This window comes from Simochromis diagramma, unplaced genomic scaffold (assembly GCF_900408965.1).
Source record: "Simochromis diagramma unplaced genomic scaffold, fSimDia1.1 OVJJ01000487.1, whole genome shotgun sequence".
In the NCBI taxonomy this organism is placed as follows: domain Eukaryota; kingdom Metazoa; phylum Chordata; class Actinopteri; order Cichliformes; family Cichlidae; genus Simochromis; species Simochromis diagramma.
In genome coordinates, this window is record NW_024387305.1 from 1811079 (window position 1) to 1830462 (window position 19384).

Below are 19384 nucleotides of genomic sequence, written 5' to 3' on the forward strand. Positions count from 1 at the left end.
AGACACAGCGAACCTTCTGGAACGTGTCATATTAATGTGTCATCCTGGAGGAGTTGGACTACCTGTGCAACCTTTGCAATTCCAAGTATCGCCTTATGCTACCAGTAGTTACAGATGAAGACGGTAAAGAAAAAAAATGTCAGTGACCTCCACTTGTCAAACCATTCCTGTTTTGGGCATTGTCTTTTTGTTGCTGCTCTAATGCATCTGCTTTGAATTTCATTAACACCAAAGCAGCTGAAACTGCTAGTCTGCTATTTAGCTGACCAGATGAGTATCACAGAGGTTTAATTGACTGTATGCATTTCTGAACAGTGTATAAGTAGGCTGGAGTGTAAGTGCCATCATATACACCTATCTTCAATTAAACCACAACCCACAGGAGCTAAACAAACAAATAACCGAAATACGTGACTAATACGTGACTAAATTTAAGCCGTTGTACATCAATAAGGATAAATACCAATCAAGAGTATCAAAACAACAAACGAACCTTTGATTGGTGTATAAGCTGAGGACTTAACCAATCAGAATGCACCTCAACTAAAGGGAACCCACCGATTGGTTTGTTGTCACGCGTGCCCCGTGAACGTTGCTGCTGTTTGGGGACGAGCAGTGCAGGCGGTGTTGTGACAAGGTGAGTTAGCTTTTCATTGTCGTATCCCTAAAACATTGTAATAACACGCTGTTTGTGTTTGTGTTCACACATACAGAGCAGGTCTTTAACGTGTGAGCAGCACAGTGTAACTATAACGGTAGCTACTTACGAAACACACGTACGTGCAGCGTCAGTTTTGTAACTGTTCCCTTCAGATGTCAGCTGTGGCTATCGGCCTCTGTCTGTGAAATATTTCTCCCAAAACTAAGGTTTTTAAGAAGATGCGTTAAAGGGATAACACAGTAATTCCTTCACCTGGCGCTTGATCAGCTAACGGGGAAATGTGGTGCATTAAAGGACACAAACTGCTTTTGCTGTCACGTTAGAAAGTGATATTGTAACCTTGTAAACAGGCTGTTTAACCGTAACCGTATTAGGCTACATAAGCATATATATTTTTTACTTTAAATAAATCATTTTAACTGGTGACAAGTTGTTTAATTTGATGATTTAAATCTTTTATTTCCTGCTTTTTTTCGTACTTGTTTGTCCTGTACATTTTTCTTTAAATATCTGCCTTTTCTTATTAAGGGCAAAATATAACCAGTATAATGGAAAACGAATTCCCACCAGAGCCCAACAGTGCCAAAAAAGGAAGGGCAATGATTGCTTTGGACGATGACAATGATGATGAAGTTCTCAGGTATGAAGAAAACAAAGTAAATAAGCAGCAATTTATCTTTGCTGCTATTTTGTCATTCAGATAAACGGCTAAGTGTTCTTTTGTGTCGCCCTTCCTGTCCGTTTCTGCTTCACCAAGTCCAACAGACCTGTCTGAGCTGTTGGCCGAGGGGACCAAGGAGGCCCACGACAGAGCAGAGAACTGCCAGTTTGTAAAAGATTTCCTCAGGGGACGCATTAAAAGAGAGCTGTTTAAGGTTTGATTTTTCACTATATAAAGGCAAGAATTAAGGCAGCTAAAGTGTCTGTGAACCAGTGAAAGTAATGAACTACTGTACACAGGAGAGCGTCACACAAAGGTCTTCAGCTTGACCCTGTATATTGAAAGTGCTTAGAGACATAGGCCTACATTTGGTGTTGTCAGTGTGATAAAGTCTCGATCTATGCTTTGCCTTGGTTCTAAGGCATGATCAGAAAAATGCTGCCAAAGAAACTGGCAAAATGTGAGCTGTCTGGAACATCAGTTTATCAAATAAAATCATATTTCACCATTTAACTGTATATTATATCTAACAGTTTCTGCTAGATGAAACATTTTATGTCTGACTCTGACCCACTTATTCTCCCCTCTTTCCTCCCTCTGCTGTCAGAGAGGCAGCGCAGCTCTATATTTTGTCTACTCGGCTATGGAGGAGGAGATTGAGAAGAACAAAGACCATCATCATATCGCTCCAATCTATTTCCCCGTAGAGCTGCACCGGCGTGAGGCCCTGGCCCAGGACCTTGAGTATTTCTATGGAGAAGACTGGGAAAACCAGGTCAGTAGGAAGCATATGGAGGATAAATATGTCAGTCCCAGAGAATGCTGGTCTTTTCTGGCACTTAAGTTATGATTATACAGGTATCATCATCCCAAAAGCTGTATTTAATCAACTGGACTTTCACAGTTGTGTTCTCTCTTCAGATTAGCCTCTCTGCAGGCACCAAGCCTTATGTGGACCGCATCCATGAGGTGGGGGAGAAGGACCCAGTGTTGTTAGTGGCCCACTCCTACACCCGCTACATGGGTGATCTCTCAGGTGGACAGATCCTTAAGAAAGTGGCACAGAGGGCTTTAAAGCTCCCCTCAACAGGAGAAGGTCTCAATTTCTACCAGTTTGAGGGAATCCACAGTCACAAAGGCTTCAAGCAGCTTTACCGAAGCAGGATGAATGAGCTGGAACTGGACGCTGAGACCAAAGACAGGATTGTGGAAGAATCTAATCAGGCTTTTGGCTTCAACATGATGGTGAGGAAACTGCTTATAGGAATTATACAATGTACAGCAATTTGCAAAAAGGTGCATTGTTTGAAAGATAAATTTAAAGTTAATAAATATTTAATTTTATTATTTACAAAAAGGTATTCACAGAACTTGAAGAGCTTGGAAAGACTATCAAAGAGGAGGTCCAAGATGCAGGGTTTGGACACAGTCATGCAGAGATGATGGAGGGTGGAGATATCAACAAGTGTCCATATTATGCAGCTAAAATGGGTAAGAAATGCATCCCCTTTACTGTATTTATGAAATTTTGTTTCTTGCATTTCATTCTGCAGATAGAAAGTTAAAAATTTGGTGCTCAGTTTGATAATAGTTTATAGACTTGCCTTTAAAAGATTGGACAGTGTCATCATGGACTTCAGTTAAAAGGGATCCTTTTAACTGTGGGATGTCTGAGTGCAAAGTGTCAGACCATTCATAGCTACAAAGTTACATGAAGTACCTAATTCAATTATCCTGTTTTTTTTCCCTCCTTTTTTCTGTGTTCTCATCTTCATGTCTCCTCTGAACAGCTGTTAGTGGAAATCCTACGCATGCGTGCCAGTTAGCCATGACACTTCTCAGACATCCGCCCTGCCAGGTGGTTCTGGCTGCCTGGATGGCCGCCCTGGCTGGGTTTACTGCCTGGTACTTTATGTGACACAGCTTTCTACTTCAGAAACAGCTTATGGCGGTGAAAGAGCTTTTGCAGTGATGCAGTTGTTTGAAAAGCTATTTTATGATGCATGCACTTTGAGTTAAGCGACACTTTATGGATGTAGAAATATTAAATGCATACTCTTCTGTTATGTTATTAAAATGTTTTTGAACAGTTTTAGTGTTAAGGACTCTTATGAGAGTTGAACACTTGAGGCAAAGTAACCAACCAAGAGAGGACCTTGGTCAGGGAGGACTGTAAATATGCAATAGATTCTAAAAACATGTTTCCACTTTGTTATGGTGGAGTTTTTATTGTATACATTTAAAGATAAATACAGTAAGGTGTGCAAAGACAAAAGAAGAAAAATCTGTTTGAATTCCTTCTGAAGCAACTCAACATTAAAATATTTTGTGAACTAATTCTGTTCTTTGACTTTTTATTGGTCAATTGAAATGTTTAAAGATTTTTTTTCTTTCTTATATAAATCGTTTCTTCAACATTTGCATCTGCTATGTTTAAATTCACCAATACTTTGTATGGATCAATTTCAAATCATGTTCTGTGACATGAAAAACATGAAGGAAGAGAAACAAACAAACAAATGTGTAAAAGAGCAAGAGAAAGCCAACAATCCCCCAGAGGCACATACTGATGAGTCAGATTAAACTGAGTGAGTGCTTATAAATCACGTATTGCGAGTGTTTCTATTGAGTTGATAGGATCGCTGCTGATGTGTAGAATTCACTGGAAACATCTCTGCAGATTTTTAGGCTGAGAAAGTTCTTACAAATGAGTGTAACTGAAGACATTTGGATTTGAAGTGGACACAAATTTTAATGTTCATGTTTTTTTTTTACCTGAAACACCTGTTGTCAAAACGATCTCTACACACTTAACAGCTTTTGTGGAGCGTTCACTAACTGTGTATCAAGTGCACAAGAAGCCTTCATTAAGCAGGATGTAACTAAGCTTTGAGCTCAATCGTCATGGTCAAACTGACGGGAATGTTTTTGGAGTTTTGAAGGTTTTTGATGCAAAAAGATCCCTAAAGTTCAAACAATTCATTTTGCACACACCATGAATTTTTAAACCGTTTTTGGAAATTTGTTTCCCCCTTACACAATGAGAAATGAATTCAGCATATGCATTATTTCAGTTTTCATTAAAGATCTTGAGTTCTTGCAAGCACGAGACACACTTCTCCAAACTTTTCTGAAGTCAGCGATTTTAAAGGATTGCATTTTTGTCATTTCATTTCACCCTGAGACTGAAGCAGAGATGTCTGCTTTTCACCAATATCCATTTACTTTGTCTACATTTAGTCCTTTTGAAACACAAAACATGCCGTGTTTTTCATCCACCATCACATTCACTTGTACTTTCCCAGACAAACCGTGCCTCTCTTCTGCTCTGTTCTAATATTATGAATACAATCGTTATCCAAATGATTTGCAAATTTCATGATTGTTTAATTTTTGTCACAGTACAAAAAATAATCCAATCAATCTGGAACTGTCAAGATATGTCAGTCTTGACCGAAGTGGTTAACCAACGTTACATTCACAGACCTCCACATGTGGCTAGCTCTGCTAACGCTGCAATTTTGAACTTCTAGACAAACTAAAATCGGTCCAGGTCCATAATAACAGAGTGCAAGCTGTTCTTTCATGAGACATGTAGAGTCACATGTTTTTTGTTTTCTTGTCTTTTTCAAAGAGGAAATAAAAAGCTTTGTGAAGCTGTGGCCATATGTGGCAATATTTCCATGATACACGTTTATGCAGTGCTTTTCTACTGTTTCTGAGAACTCGAAAAACATTTATAAAAGCTCTTTATCTATGATACACACTCCTTCATATTTGCAAATCACTTTGACATGAGCCAAGAAACCTGGATCAAATCACCAGCTGGTAGTTAACCCGCTCTACTTCTATTTCTGGATGTCAGAAAACATCTTAACCAAGATAGAACTGAAAACTCACAGGTTCTTAAAAACTCAGCAAGAGAAACTGGTCCCAAAGTGACATTTCTTTGAACCAAACCTGAGGCAAAATGTGTGAATAATTCCCTGTTTCTACAGCCAGGATGCCCTAACCCTAGCCCAGTCAAAAACAATGTTGAAGAATACTTTCTTTAATGCATTTTACACAATAACAGTTTTTAGGTTTACACTTTAACCTAACACACAAAAAATCAACATCAGGAGGGGACAAATTCTTTGGAGCTTGCAGCAAGAAGGACATGTGGTGTAAAAATCTGACCTGTGGAGCTATCTTATCATGGTCTGATGATGCAACATGACTATTTGGACAATGTTAGGCCAAAATCACCTGATTTTTTATTTCAGCTGCATACATAGTCACCATTTAGTAAACAACTGTTAACCTACCACAGTCCAGATTTTTTTTTTTTTTTTTTTTTTTAAAATCTGCAATCTTACTTCTCAACCTTAATTAAGATAAAAAAAAAGAATAATAATAATAAGAAAAATAATAATAATAAACCAGTAATTTATCAACTGTGGATGATTCAGATCTATGTCAGCTAAAATATCTTAGATATAAAATATAACAGCAAGTGTCCTCCACTGTATAATGTGTTTTCATTTAGAATATTGTTCATGGACAATAGATGCATCTCTTAATATGTTATGTTTTCATAATACTATTCAGAATACCTCACATTTTTTTTCTAAACAAATAATCATTTTAAACTTCCAAACACCTTTTTAAAAGCCTGTTCATCCACCACACGTCCAAAATGAGTAGAGAAATACAGAGTCTCCTGACTGCTGTATCTCTTAAATTTCAGTATGGTCTCATTTACGGAGTCCCCTGTGTCTCCAATGGTCATGACATCTGACACCGGCAGGTACATATCGTGGCGCTTTCCCCAGAAAGTGAGGTGGGACACTTTGAGGGTGGTCTGAGACGGATCCAGATACATCATTCCCACCACCCTTCTGAAGAAGTAACTGGCAGTATACAGCATAGCACCAGCAAACAGAGCTATCCCTGTCGTGTAGCCGACAAGAAAGGTGGAGGCAGCTCCCTGAAAGTAGAGGACGTACACCGGGGGCAAGATGACCACAGTTATTGCAGTTTGGAGCAGTTTGAGCCTGGACACAGCTCTAAGGAGCTTAATGTATGGCAGGGTGTAAATCATAGTGTACTTCTCTGTGGACACATCCGAGTATTTAACAAGGGCTGTGATTTTGGGGATAACAGGTCCATGTAGGTGTTGCTGAATTGGCCTGAGACTTGGTGAACAAGGCTGCAAACTGGAAGGTGTTCGAGCTGCGAGCAGACTTGATCCTCTGGTGAAGGACAGGACGTGGGGAGTTAATCTGCACCGGAGAAGTGACCTGATCTGTAGAAAGATAAATGACATCAAACAGATAAATTCAACATGACATGTTTGGAGACAAAACTGTTATTATGTTGATGATATAGAATATAGAATATTTGATTAGCTAACATCTATGAGAACAAACTGACTACACTACTTAATAAAATAACTCCTGGATCAGCCAACTGATGCATCAAAAATTAACTTTAACACAAACCAAGACAAAACGTACACAAACACCTTAGACTAGATCCCCGTTAACAAAATAACTTTAAAAAATAAGTTTAAAAAAAACCCCTGCAAATTCTCTGTCAGTATTTCCTAACATAGTTCATCAATACTGTACATATGGTCTTTAACAATAAAGCTGACTTTGATCTTGCAAACCTTCCCCGTCACTCTTGCTGCTATCCTCCCGTCATATATCACCTCTGGCCTTCATCTCCACCCACTCCACCCTGTCTGTACTCTCTACTTCACTTATTTTGTGCACTGTACGTTGTTATTGCAGTAATATACAAAATATAATATTATGCAGTTGCTTAAAAAAATACAAGTGGTATACCCAGACGAACACTTGCAGTACATGTACAGCAGCTGTTGTGTAGCCGCTGTGTGGAATGAAACAACCTGAAGGTGCACATGTCTTGACTGAGCTGTCACCAATGACTGTAGAAAACACACAGCCCTGGCACAGCACTAATGACCTTCTGTGGCTAAAAATTAATCTTACTGATAATAAAAGTCAATGCTGGATAAGAGTTTGGATATAAAACGAGGCTTACCATGGTCAGAGACCGGCTAAAGGAAAGAAAAATGCAAAAACAAGAAAGATGGATCACCAAATGATATGAATGGGAGCTAACAGGAAGCAGTTATGCGGTGTAACCCGGATGTGCTCACCTTTAACGTCTCGGGGTTTTTTTTGTTAATGTTTATTTAACTTTTTTTTTGTTGTTGTTCCGAGACATCCTGTGAGAAAGCTGTCAACCATCGCTCTGTGACAGCTCAGTGAGAATAATAATTACAATTTTATTATAATTTTGAATACATCAAATTCATTTTGGGGATGTTAGCTTAAATGCGGAAGCATCCACCGGGAAGCGTAAATCAGCAGTTCTCTTCGAGTCACGGACTGGGGACTGTCTCTCGGTAATGAGTGTTTTATCGCCGGGCAAAACATGTTCTTATCTCATTTAGGTCGTTTAAAGAAACTAAAATTAGGACAGTAAACGCCCCACACCTTAAATGCGGAACATTTACTGCCAGGTGCTATTTTCTGCTGTGGGACAGGTGGAGAAGACAAAAATAGGACAACGATGCTCCAGCTAGGAGATGAAGCCACGCTGTACTCCCTTATCTTCGTGGGGATCCTGCTGGGGACCCGAAGCCCGGTGTGGACAGTGATCCTCACCGCCTCCCTCTACCTCTTTCTAGCAATGTTCCGCTTCCCACAGGTACCGTCCAGCCGAACCCAGAAGGTACTCCACCCAGTCAAGGGCAAGGTGTCGGTGATCGCTCACAGGGGCGGCGGGCACGATGCACCGGAGAACACGATAGCATCTATCCTAGAGGTGAGAGAATGAGGTGGGGAGGGTTTTGGAGCGATTATCCTTCATTTGCCCTTTTTTGTTATGGCCGTGGTTGCAAGGGGAACTACTGCGACGTCTTTAACTTCTCGTATTCACGCCCAGTTTGTATCTGGACAACTTACCAGCACAGAGAACATGCATTTTAAGGCCACCACTCTTCCAGCAGCACCTTGTATCACAATGTTATCAGCCAGTTCCCAACTAGCCAGCCTCGTTTAACTAATCTGCATGTTGAGATAAAGTAAAGATATGTGAGTAATAATTAATCTAATACCATCTGGATATGAATACAAATAAAGATACCGAATACAGACCAAATGCTTATATCAGGTGTATATGAGGTGCGAGTGTTCTGAGCCAGAAATTTGCAAGTCAAAAATTCACCTGCTAGTGCTTTTTAGTGTACAGACTTTGTTGCAATGGTGTACACTTTCGAAGAGTATTTCTTAACTGTGATATACCACCATTTATAGGTCAACACATAGAGAACAGATATAATCAGTTTGCTAGTCAAGTAAAATTTTCTTCAGATGGATCATGGCTTTATGGCTAATTTTGTTGTATAGTAGTTGCAAATTAAGCTGCAATGCTCATAAGGAAGGTAGGAATGACTTTTGTTTTTCTAAGTGGATTTTAGGGCAGATTTGTGACCACCAACTCCATCTGAAAAAACATCAAGTGCTGAAAAATTGTCTGTTCTGTTGTAGGCCAGTAAGAATGGGGCGACTGGTGTGGAATTGGACCTGGAGTTCTCAGCAGATGGCGTCCCAATACTGATGCATGATGAGACCGTGGACCGAACCACCAGTGGGTCAGGATTCCTCAGCAAGATGAAAATGTCAGAGCTGGCTAAACTGGATGCAGCTGCTAAACATCGACTCAGGTAAGAAAGAAGCATATAGTCAGGAAGGCGCAAACAAAGCACACGGTAGTGAGGTGCTTTAATGTGATACAGGTTCTTCCACACTAATATACTAGCAGGTTTAAACATCCACTGAAATAAGGTAATTTTCCCCTCGAAGGGAGGACGTATGTAATCCGCTCAGTTTGTCTGTTTGTTAGCGGTCTAGCGTACACAGAAGCCACAACACAAGATTTAATTTTTAATTTTATTTTGATCAATTTGAGGTTACAAGGTTACACCAAATGTGAAATTCAGTAAAAAACTTTGTTATCCACAATTTATAATCTGTCTTTAAACTTTAAAGCAATATACAAGGCATTGTTAGAAATGAGTACCTCGGTGGTCGAGCATTTCACCTTGGCCTTCACTGCGCGTGGAGAGAGCTGTACAACACAGTTTTTTTTTTTTTCAATGTGACGCCATATGATGTCACAATGACGGCATAAAGTTTTGCAAAATCACACACTGGATGATTATATCTTATCTTAACGTTGTTACAGCTTATCAATGCCAAAGATTTCAGCCAGTTCTGCTCCAATCATATGGGTAAAGATAACAAAATACACAGATTCTAGTATGTAATGTTTCAAGGTCAAAAGTCAGGGTCACACAAATAAGAAAATATTTCAGTTTCTACTGGATCATATCCAACGTTTAAAGTAATATATTAGTCACTGGGGGGCGTATCCATTTTTTTTAACTTTAACTTAAATGACTTTACAATAACACAGAAATATAAAAATGATATACTACACTAGACTTCCATATTAACAATGCTCACTATTCCAACCAATTTGTGCACTGTACCACCAAAACACCCCCGGAGCATGATGCTACCTACCACCATGCTTGACAGTTAGTACAGTGTTCTTAGGTTTGAAAGCTTCTCCGTCACTCCTACAAACACATCTCTTGGCATTGTAACCAAAGAGCTCAATCTTTGTCTAATCAGACCATAAAACTTTTGTTTTGAAGGCTTTTGGTTTATCCATGTGGACAGCTGCAAATTGCAGTTGAGCTTGAAGGTGTCAATTTTGGAGCAGTGTCTTCTTTCTTAGTCAGCTCCCTCTCAGTCTATGCTTCACTGTGACACTGGTATTCCAGCAGTTTCCAGTTCATGACAGGTTTGAGCCTCAGTGGTTCCTGGGTTATTTCCTCTCATCTAAGATTGACTGTGTGTGTCTTTGTCCAGACCTTGGCAAAGTGGTTACACATCTGAATAATTCATGCTTATGTATAACCGTTTTAAACGAATAATTTCAGACTCTTAACAAGAAGTTCATAGGTTTTTGCTTACACAAACCCCAAATTAACCCATTTACACACATGTTCAAATAATACTTTCTCTATGACAGTTTGATTGTGCTGTGCTAGATAAACACTATTTTGCCCGAGGACAGCATGTAGATTGGATGTGCCAAGGATCAAATATCTGACTGAAAGATATAGCCCAGGGAAATATCGGAGCAGGTAAACGGCGGAGAACCGGAAACTTATGCTAGATGAGAGTGAACGAGTATATAAGTGACTTTGGCAAACTGTATAGTGAGACATATGAAAGATCACTGGCACAATATAAAAAGAAATCCAGTTAAAACGAGCCTTACTTGTTTTATTTCCACCAGGGACAAGTTTGCAGGAGAGAAGATCCCCACCCTGGAGGAGGCAGTGGAGGAATGCATCAAACTGCAGCTAACCATCTACTTTGATGTCAAAGGTCATCCAGATGAGGTAACGCCAACAAAACTGCCTGCATAACTGAGAGATTGCACATCATCATCGTCACAGTTTGCCCGTGTTGATTTTAGTGATGGCTTGATACAAACTGATCACAAGTCCACCATTTCTACTTTTTCATTCATTACCAATAGAATGGCACTATAATACAGTTGGGGCAAAAAAGTATTTAGTCAGCCACCGATTGTGCAAGTTCCCCCACTTAAAATGATGACAGAGGTCAGTAATTTGCACCAGAGGTACACTTCAACTGTGAGAGACAGAATGTGAAAAAAAAAATCCATGAATCCACATGGTAGGATTTGTAAAGAATTTATTCGTAAATTAGGGTGGAAAATAAGTATTTGGTCACCTCAAACAAGGAAAATCTCTGGCTCTCACAGACCTGTAACGTCTTCTGTAAGAAGCTTTTCTGTCCCCCACTCGTTACCTGTATGAATGGCACCTGTTTGAACTCATCATCTGTATAAAAGACACCTGTCCACAGCCGCAAACAGTCAGACTCCAAACTCCGCCATGGCCAAGACCAAAGAGCTTTCGAAGGACACCAGGAAAAGTATTGTAGACCTGCACCAGACTGGGAAGAGTGAATCTACAATAGGCAAGCAGCTTGGTGTGAAAAAATCAACTGTGGGAGCAATCATCAGAAAATGGAAGACATACAAGACCACTGATAATCTCCCTCGATCTGGGGCTCCACGCAAGATCTCATCCCGTGGGGTCAAAATGATCATGAGAACGGTGAGCAAAGATCCCAGAACCACACGGGGGGACCTGGTGAATGACCTGCAGAGAGCTGGGACCAAAGTAACAAAGGTCACCATCAGTACACACTACAACGGCAGGGAATCAAATCCCGCAGTGCCAGACGTGTTCCGCTGCTGAAGCCAGTGCATGTCCAGGCCCGTCTGAAGTTTGCCAGAGAGCACATGGATGATACAGCAGAGGATTGGGAGAATGTCATGTGGTCAGATGAAACCAAAGTAGAACTTTTTGGTATAAACTCAACTCGTCGTGTTTGGAGGAAGAAGAATACTGAGTTGCATCCCAAGAACACCATACCTACTGTGAAGCATGGGGGTGGAAACATCATGCTATGGGGCTGTTTTTCTGCCAAGGGGACAGGACGACTGATCCGTGTTAAGGACAGAATGAATGGGGCCATGTATCGTGAGATTTTGAGCCAAAACCTCCTTCCATCAGTGAGAACTTTGAAGATGAAACGAGGCTGGGTCTTCCAACATGACAATGATCCAAAACACACCGCCCGGGCAACAAAGGAGTGGCTCCGTAAGAAGCATTTGAAAGTCCTGGAGTGGCCTAGCCAGTCTCCAGACCTCAACCCCATCGAAAATCTGTGGCGGGAGTTGAAAGTCCGTGTTGCTCGGCGACAGCCCCAAAACATCACTGCTCTCGAGAAGATCTGCATGGAGGAATGGGCCAAAATACCAGCTACTGTGTGTGCAAACCTGGTAAAGACCTATAGTAAATGTTTGACCTCTGTTATTGCCAACAAAGGTTATGTTACAAAGTATTGAGTTGTATTTTTGTTATTGACCAAATACTTATTTTCCACCCTGATTTACGAATAAATTCTTTACAAATCCTACCATGTGGATTCATGGATTTTTTTTTTTTTTCACATTCTGTCTCTCACAGTTGAAGTGTACCTCTGGTGCAAATTACTGACCTCTGTCATCATTTTAGGTGGGGGAACTTGCACAATCGGTGGCTGACTAAATACTTTTTTGCCCCACTGTACATGTCACCACTCTATTAGTTACACAAAACTAATCATTAAAATTAGTTGTGGCAAGCCAGAGTCATACCGGGGAATATCCAGAGAAGAGAAACACTACTAACACTGATGCACTTCAAGACGTCCAGAACACATGTTCCAGGTTTGTCTGCACTCAAACAAATAACAAACCCCTAAAACGCACACGGACACACACACACAGCTTCTCACAGATTGAGGACAGCACCACTGATAAGCAATGTTTTGTTTGTGTGGTAACATTGTGCATGCTGTTAGACGTTCCTTGTTTGTTTGCTCTTTAACAACCAAATGTAACTTTGTTTGTGTTGGCAATATTAAAAACTGAGCCAGGGGCAGTAGTCTCTTAGCTTAAAGTTAGGGTATTCACTCAACTCCTTAAGTGCAGCATTTGCACATTTTTAAGGAAGGGAAAGCTGCAGTTGTGGTTGGAGGCTCACGTACTGACATTTATGATTTGCGGGCCCGTATGCCTGTGCATACACAGCTGCTAGTTACCACCTAGTGGTCGGAGAGGAACACCCACAAGCAAAAACATTAAATCTGCAAACAGCTGAATGACCTACGATAACCATTTGTTTCTTCTTCCTACTCAGGCAGCCGCAGCTCTAAAGGAATTGTATAAGAAATATCCGGTCCTCTACAACAGCAGCATCGTCTGCTCTTTCGAGCCCAAAGTCATCTACAGGGTAAGACGGCTCATATCTGAAGAGTTTAAAGCTTAGTTCATGTCAGTAAACACACTATTTTTCAAGGGGGATTTTTCTCTATGGTTTTCTTCATACGATCTAGTCCAACTCGAGGAAAATTACAATTTAGAAGAAAATACACCGAGGTAAACTAATATGTAGTATAAAGAATCAAATTCCAGACATGAAGAGTTTCTGGTGACTGTCAGGTCACGTAGCACCGTTTGTTCCCAAAGGGGTAATTTCAACGCTGCAATTACACACCCTGAAAAAGTACAAAAGATAAAGATGCACAAAGTTCAGACAGTTTGGCTGCACACAGTGAAACAAAAAAAACAAAAGAAGAAATGTAGAAACAAGTTTGTGTGGGTCAGCTTATCTTATTTATCCTACATTAATTAACTTCTGCTATAAACTAGAAGTTCAAAGTTCTCTATGCATGATTATGAACCCTGACCACTTTCAGAACTTTTTTTATTTCATTTTTTTTAAACTTGCAGCACATTGGCAACGTGGTTAATGCTGTTGCCTCATAGTATGAAGGTCCTGGGTCCAAATCAAGCATTTGGCCCGGGCCTTTCTTTGTGGAGTTTGCATTTTCTTCCCATGTCTCTGTGGGTTCTCTCTGAGTACTCTGGCTTCCTACCATAGTTTTTGGGGTAGGTTAATTGCTGATTCTAAATTGGCCGTAGGTGTGGATGTAAGTATGCCTCTGTGTTAGCAGTGCGACAGGCTGGAGACCTGTCCAGGGTGTGCCCCACCTCTCGCCCTGTGGCAGCCGTTACAGGCTCCAGCCGCTCCGCAACCCTGAGTAGGATAAGCGGATATCTGTGTGTTACACTTTGCACCTCCTAGACACATTTAGGTGATGGATTACAAGACTAATTAAACAGTATGAGCACACAGCTCTTAGTGCCTGAGCTCTTGGTTCCTATTTTCATTCATTTGTTACCAATTAAAGTGAACGCTAAGATGACCTGACATCAGCTGACATGTGGCTCAAAGTAGTTTACAGTTTTAATTGTAGTTATTTTTGCACAGTCTAAGAGTTAAGTTAAAAACGTATTGTAATACAGTGGGGCAAAAAAGTATTTAGTCAGCCACCGATTGTGCAAGTTCCCCCACCTAAAATGATGACAGAGGTCAGTAATTTGCACCAGAGGTACACTTCAACTGTGAGAGACAGAATGTGAAAAAAAAATCCATGAATCCACATGGTAGGATTTGTAAAGAATTTATTCGTAAATCAAGGTGGAAAATAAGTATTTGGTCACCTCAAACAAGGAAAATCTCTGGCTCTCACAGACCTGTAACGTCTTCTGTAAGAAGCTTTTCTGTCCCCCACTCGTTACCTGTATGAATGGCACCTGTTTGAACTCATCATCTGTATAAAAGACACCTGTCCACAGCCTCAAACAGTCAGACTCCAAACTCCGCCATGGCCAAGACCAAAGAGCTTTCGAAGGACACCAGGAAAAGTATTGTAGACCTGCACCAGACTGGGAAGAGTGAATCTACAATAGGCAAGCAGCTTGGTGTGAAAAAATCAACTGTGGGAGCAATCATCAGAAAATGGAAGACATACAAGACCACTGATAATCTCCCTCGATCTGGGGCTCCACGCAAGATCTCATCCCGTGGGGTCAAAATGATCATGAGAACGGTGAGCAAAGATCCCAGAACCACACGGGGGGACCTGGTGAATGACCTGCAGAGAGCTGGGACCAAAGTAACAAAGGTCACCATCAGTAACACACTACAACGGCAGGGAATCAAATCCCGCAGTGCCAGACGTGTTCCGCTGCTGAAGCCAGTGCATGTCCAGGCCCGTCTGAAGTTTGCCAGGGAGCACATGGATGATACAGCAGAGGATTGGGAGAATGTCATGTGGTCAGATGAAACCAAAGTAGAACTTTTTGGTATAAACTCAACTCGTCGTGTTTGGAGGAAGAAGAATACTGAGTTGCATCCCAAGAACACCATACCTACTGTGAAGCATGGGGGTGGAAACATCATGCTGTGGGGCTGTTTTTCTGCCAAGGGGACAGGACGACTGATCCGTGTTAAGGACAGAATGAATGGGGCCATGTATCGTGAGATTTTGAGCCAAAACCTCCTTCCATCAGTGAGAACTTTGAAGATGAAACGAGGCTGGGTCTTCCAACATGACAATGATCCAAAACACACCGCCCGGGCAACAAAGGAGTGGCTCCGTAAGAAGCATTTGAAAGTCCTGGAGTGGCCTAGCCAGTCTCCAGACCTCAACCCCATAGAAAATCTGTGGCGGGAGTTGAAAGTCCGTGTTGCTCGGCGACAACCCCAAAACATCACTGCTCTCGAGAAGATCCGCATGGAGGAATGGGCCAAAATACCAGCTACTGTGTGTGCAAACCTGGTAAAGACCTATAGTAAACGTTTGACCTCTGTTATTGCCAACAAAGGTTATGTTACAAAGTATTGAGTTGTATTTTTGTTATTGACCAAATACTTATTTTCCACCTTGATTTACGAATAAATTCTTTACAAATCCTACCATGTGGATTCATGGATTTTTTTTTTTTCACATTCTGTCTCTCACAGTTGGAGTGTACCTCTGGTGCAAATTACTGACCTCTGTCATCATTTTAGGTGGGGGAACTTGCACAATCGGTGGCTGACTAAATACTTTTTTGCCCCACTGTAAATAGTGTTGACTCAGAAAGAGTGGGGGAAAACAAATACACAAATTGCTTTCTAACAAAACAGCATGCTTATCTCTCCCACATAAGTGTTTCTGTTGTAGCTGCTGTTTTAATGTTCACCAACACTTTGTGTCTAGATGAGACAGAGTGACCCAGATGTGGTCACGGCACTGACCCACCGGCCTTGGAGCCTGAGCCGGTTCGGGGACGGTGCCCCACGTTTTTCATCGCTGTGGAAACATCACTGGATGACTGTCATGGACATCTTGTTGGACTGGGCACACCATAATGTTTTGTGGAAGCTCTGTGGCGTTTCGGCGTTCCTGATACAGAAGAACTTTGTCTCACAGTGAGTTTTGTAGCTGGAACATACAGTCATATATTCTATATATGCGTTAGATTTCATTAGAATACAGATGTGTTAGAGGTGCATTTCAATGGCACTGCTAACTGTCTTATTCCATGCTCGGGTTTATTGTTGTGGATCATCAATAGGAGGAAATCTAAACAGTACATATATTTGTATATATTAAGTATCTCACTTTTACATTTATTTATTTTTTTAAGTTATACCAAAAAAGTTATCGTTGCTTTGTACTCATCCTTAAAAAGTTCTTTTTGGGTCATTCAGACCAGATGAACATCACTCACCCGATTGTGTGTCCTGTCTGCAGGGACTATGTGCAGTACTGGGCCCAGAGGGGTGTCGAGGTTGTAGCCTGGACCGTCAACACACAAGTAGAGAAGGAGTATTACCAGGAGGTGCTAAAAGTCAACTACATCACAGACAGCATGGTGGAAGACTGTGACCCTCATTACTGACGTACACATAAATCCACTCCACAAAATGTTGGCATTTATTAAAGATAAAAGAAACTGTCACCCATATGTAAGCTCAAGCAAGAGATCATATACTCCTTTTATTTCCAAGAACACTGTTTTTTTCTATGGGTGTATGTTTCCTGAAGAATTTTAACTGGGCGCCATAACAAAATACAAAGTAACAGATTTTATTACGACGAAATCACTTTAATAATGAATAATGATGAACTCGCCTGTTATATTTACAGACTTGTTAATGCAAGGTGCTGGTAATATGTGTCTATAATAGACCTGCAGCAACATGATGTATTCATCCACTCAGGACTACATTGGGGGTTTTGGGTTTTTTGGGGTTTTTTTGTATGTTTGTCATGTTAGTTGTGTTTATACAGTCTTTCAGATAATGCAGAGCACTGTGTGTACTTTTTACTCACTAAAATCTGAAGAAATCTACCTTGAGGAGATTTTTTTTTTTTTTTTGTCATTTATGACATGTGAATACTACTTATTAGAGAAACATACATAAATGCTTTATAGAGCAGCATAGACAAACTAATAATAAGTAGGCTTGGTGATTACTTATGTTGTTAATGTATGGGAGAAAACAAACTTTTGTACTGTACTGTATATGAAACCACAAGGACATTTATGAGGGATCAATTGTGGCACAAATACACGAATGGAGTTAATGCATGGCTTTGTGTAAGGCTCAAGTGTTACCAATAACACAGTGCCTGTTTTTAAAGAGTAAACCATTTTTTAGCAGTATGACAGTTTTGTAACTGCTTTACTTGAATGGGTAAAAACTAAAGTTAGACGTTGCTTGATGTTGCTGTTTGTCTGGAAAATCAACCTCGTGCTTTTGCATTTCATATATGCTGAATGTAAAGTAAGCTGGCTTTACTTTTTTTTTTCTCATCCCTAAACTTGAGTGTAGAATTTCAAAATGTAAATTACACAATTTGGTGTTGCCGTAAGGCTTTAAATGACTTTAATAAGCCTGACTGATTCTAGATTTTTGGGGCTAATGACTGCCAGCTTTTGGTGGTCACCACGTTCTAGTATCTGATGATATCATATCTATACACTGTAGATATTACTGTACAACAGAGGTGGACGATTAATTTTCCTAGGTGGACATATTAGAAACTGGAACGGTTTTGGAGGTAAAATAGATATAAAATTTTTACTCAACCATAAAATCTATTTTTACTAATCAAATTGCTCCAAATAACAGGAAAATGCATCAACAGTTTAAAGTAAGGTGACACGGACTCTCTTGTGAATAACTACTTGATTTTTTTTTTTATTTCTTTGTAATAGTTGTGGGAATGTAGAGCTGCTTGGCAGACTGAAAATGTTGGTCTGTCATGTTCTGTGTCGTTATGTGACGGCTCTGGACACTAAAATGGATCAATAAAGGTGAACGGTTTGAGCTGATATCCTGCATCGCATCATTCAGTAAACACAAAAACCTGGACTTACTGTCTCAGGAGAACATAAAACTGTTCAGGTGTAGTGTAAAAGCTCATGCATTCACTGTTTGGCCCTGCTGTTAATGCTAAGCTTGTGTAGTGGGGACTGTTGATTATTAGCTTTTGGGACTGCAGAGTCAGGCGATTGACCCAGATAGAGCAGATGAATGGGGGTTGAGTGAGAAGTGTAGTGTTGGATATCACCCTGGTTAAGCCTGTCTGAGCCGCTTCTTGTCCCGGCTGATCTTCAGTTGCTAAATGCAGAATTTCAGCTCAGGCAGTTTGGAGGCACTCAGCTAATTTTTATCTGAGCAAAAGAATCAGGTTACCTGTGTGTTTAAAAAAAAAAAGAAAAAAAGAAAAGAAAGAAATGTTAGATTTCAGGTAGAAATTATCAAAGGATAACAATGACGATAAGTCCCCAGAGAGATTATGGTGAGTGCCAAAAGCTGATTTAAAAACTAAAGCCCTATCCTTGTTAATAGAGTTTTTTTTTTAATGCTCACAATTGGTCAAACATTCTTAATAATTGTCTAATAAATATTTTTGAAGTGTGTAACCAAACCTTCAAACTGCACCAAAATGTAAGTTTCCTGTCAGCTTTCTTTATTACTGTCAAAGCGCCTGGAGATCTGCGAATGTGGTTTAATAGGTGAAAGGTGAGCGCTTCGCGGCTCCTAAAACCCGGCCTGAGGGGCGTTTAGTGACGTCACGCACAGGCGGACTAACCAGAAGTAAATAGAAACAACGCGACCGGAAACACAGCAGCTCCGACTTCAAAATAAAAGGCTTTTCAAAGTGTGGAATAATTTTAAGATCCCTAGAAATGAATGTAATTAATTAATCGCAAGGTTGGGAAACAGTATGTAAATATTAAGTTTAACACAACAAAAATATACTTAAAATAGCATGAAGCTCAGTGAACTAGAAAACAATGAAAAAAAAAATATTAAAAAGGTACAAACCTAATCTGAAATAACTATACAATAAAGTAAAAGTATACTAAAGAATAAAGTATAAGTAAAATAAATATAGTAAAAGTCTAATATACATGTACATTTAAACTCTAAATTCACCATTAAATAATAATGGACTATGTAATAAAAATGAATAATAAAA

At 40.2% G+C, this 19384-nt stretch overlaps 3 protein-coding genes across 4 annotated transcripts; 2 read left to right on the forward strand and 1 right to left on the reverse strand.

The window, feature by feature from the left end:
* The first annotated feature begins 509 nt into the window (after nt 1–509).
* On the forward strand, nt 510–3659 carry hmox2a (heme oxygenase 2a). Its single transcript, XM_040004671.1, has 7 exons — nt 510–637; nt 1190–1301; nt 1419–1536; nt 1930–2097; nt 2244–2567; nt 2681–2813; nt 3113–3659. The coding sequence occupies exons 2-7, from the start codon at nt 1210–1212 to the stop codon at nt 3238–3240; spliced, it is 963 nt and encodes a 320-aa protein (XP_039860605.1). The 5' UTR covers nt 510–637; nt 1190–1209; the 3' UTR covers nt 3241–3659.
* Nucleotides 3660–5225: 1566 nt separating this feature from the next.
* On the reverse strand, nt 5226–7488 carry tmem186 (transmembrane protein 186). The gene is made up of 2 exons (XM_040004672.1): nt 7374–7488; nt 5226–6609 (listed from the first exon to the last, which is right to left on the reverse strand). The coding sequence occupies exons 1-2, from the start codon at nt 7374–7376 to the stop codon at nt 5944–5946; spliced, it is 669 nt and encodes a 222-aa protein (XP_039860606.1). The 5' UTR covers nt 7377–7488; the 3' UTR covers nt 5226–5943.
* Nucleotides 7489–7614: 126 nt separating this feature from the next.
* gde1 (glycerophosphodiester phosphodiesterase 1) lies at nt 7615–18230 on the forward strand. Of its 2 annotated transcripts, XM_040004668.1 has the most exons (7): nt 7615–7740; nt 7858–8162; nt 8888–9063; nt 10710–10815; nt 13195–13287; nt 16106–16317; nt 16643–16790. In XM_040004668.1, exons 2-7 carry the CDS (start codon nt 7908–7910, stop codon nt 16788–16790), a joined length of 990 nt encoding a protein of 329 aa, XP_039860602.1. In that variant the 5' UTR covers nt 7615–7740; nt 7858–7907. The 2 variants fall into 2 exon arrangements, with proteins under 2 accessions (XP_039860602.1, XP_039860603.1); XM_040004669.1 differs by lacking the exon at nt 7615–7740 and having other exon boundaries at nt 7908–8162; nt 16643–18230.
* Nucleotides 18231–19384: the final 1154 nt, after the last annotated feature.

What these genes read in the sequence shown, in the direction of transcription:
- hmox2a (XM_040004671.1), top strand. Translation starts at nt 1,210, where the DNA reads ATGGAAAACGAATTCCCACCAGAGCCCAACAGTGCCAAAAAAGGAAGG. An exon ending in TTAAAAGAGAGCTGTTTAAG is followed by an intron (nt 1,537 to 1,929) that starts GTTTGATTTTTC and finishes CTCTGCTGTCAG; the next exon opens with AGAGGCAGCGCAGCTCTATA. An exon ending in ATATTATGCAGCTAAAATGG is followed by an intron (nt 2,814 to 3,112) that starts GTAAGAAATGCA and finishes TCCTCTGAACAG; the next exon opens with CTGTTAGTGGAAATCCTACG.
- gde1 (XM_040004668.1), top strand. Translation starts at nt 7,908, where the DNA reads ATGCTCCAGCTAGGAGATGAAGCCACGCTGTACTCCCTTATCTTCGTG. An exon ending in GCTGCTAAACATCGACTCAG is followed by an intron (nt 9,064 to 10,709) that starts GTAAGAAAGAAG and finishes TATTTCCACCAG; the next exon opens with GGACAAGTTTGCAGGAGAGA. An exon ending in TCAAAGGTCATCCAGATGAG is followed by an intron (nt 10,816 to 13,194) that starts GTAACGCCAACA and finishes CTTCCTACTCAG; the next exon opens with GCAGCCGCAGCTCTAAAGGA.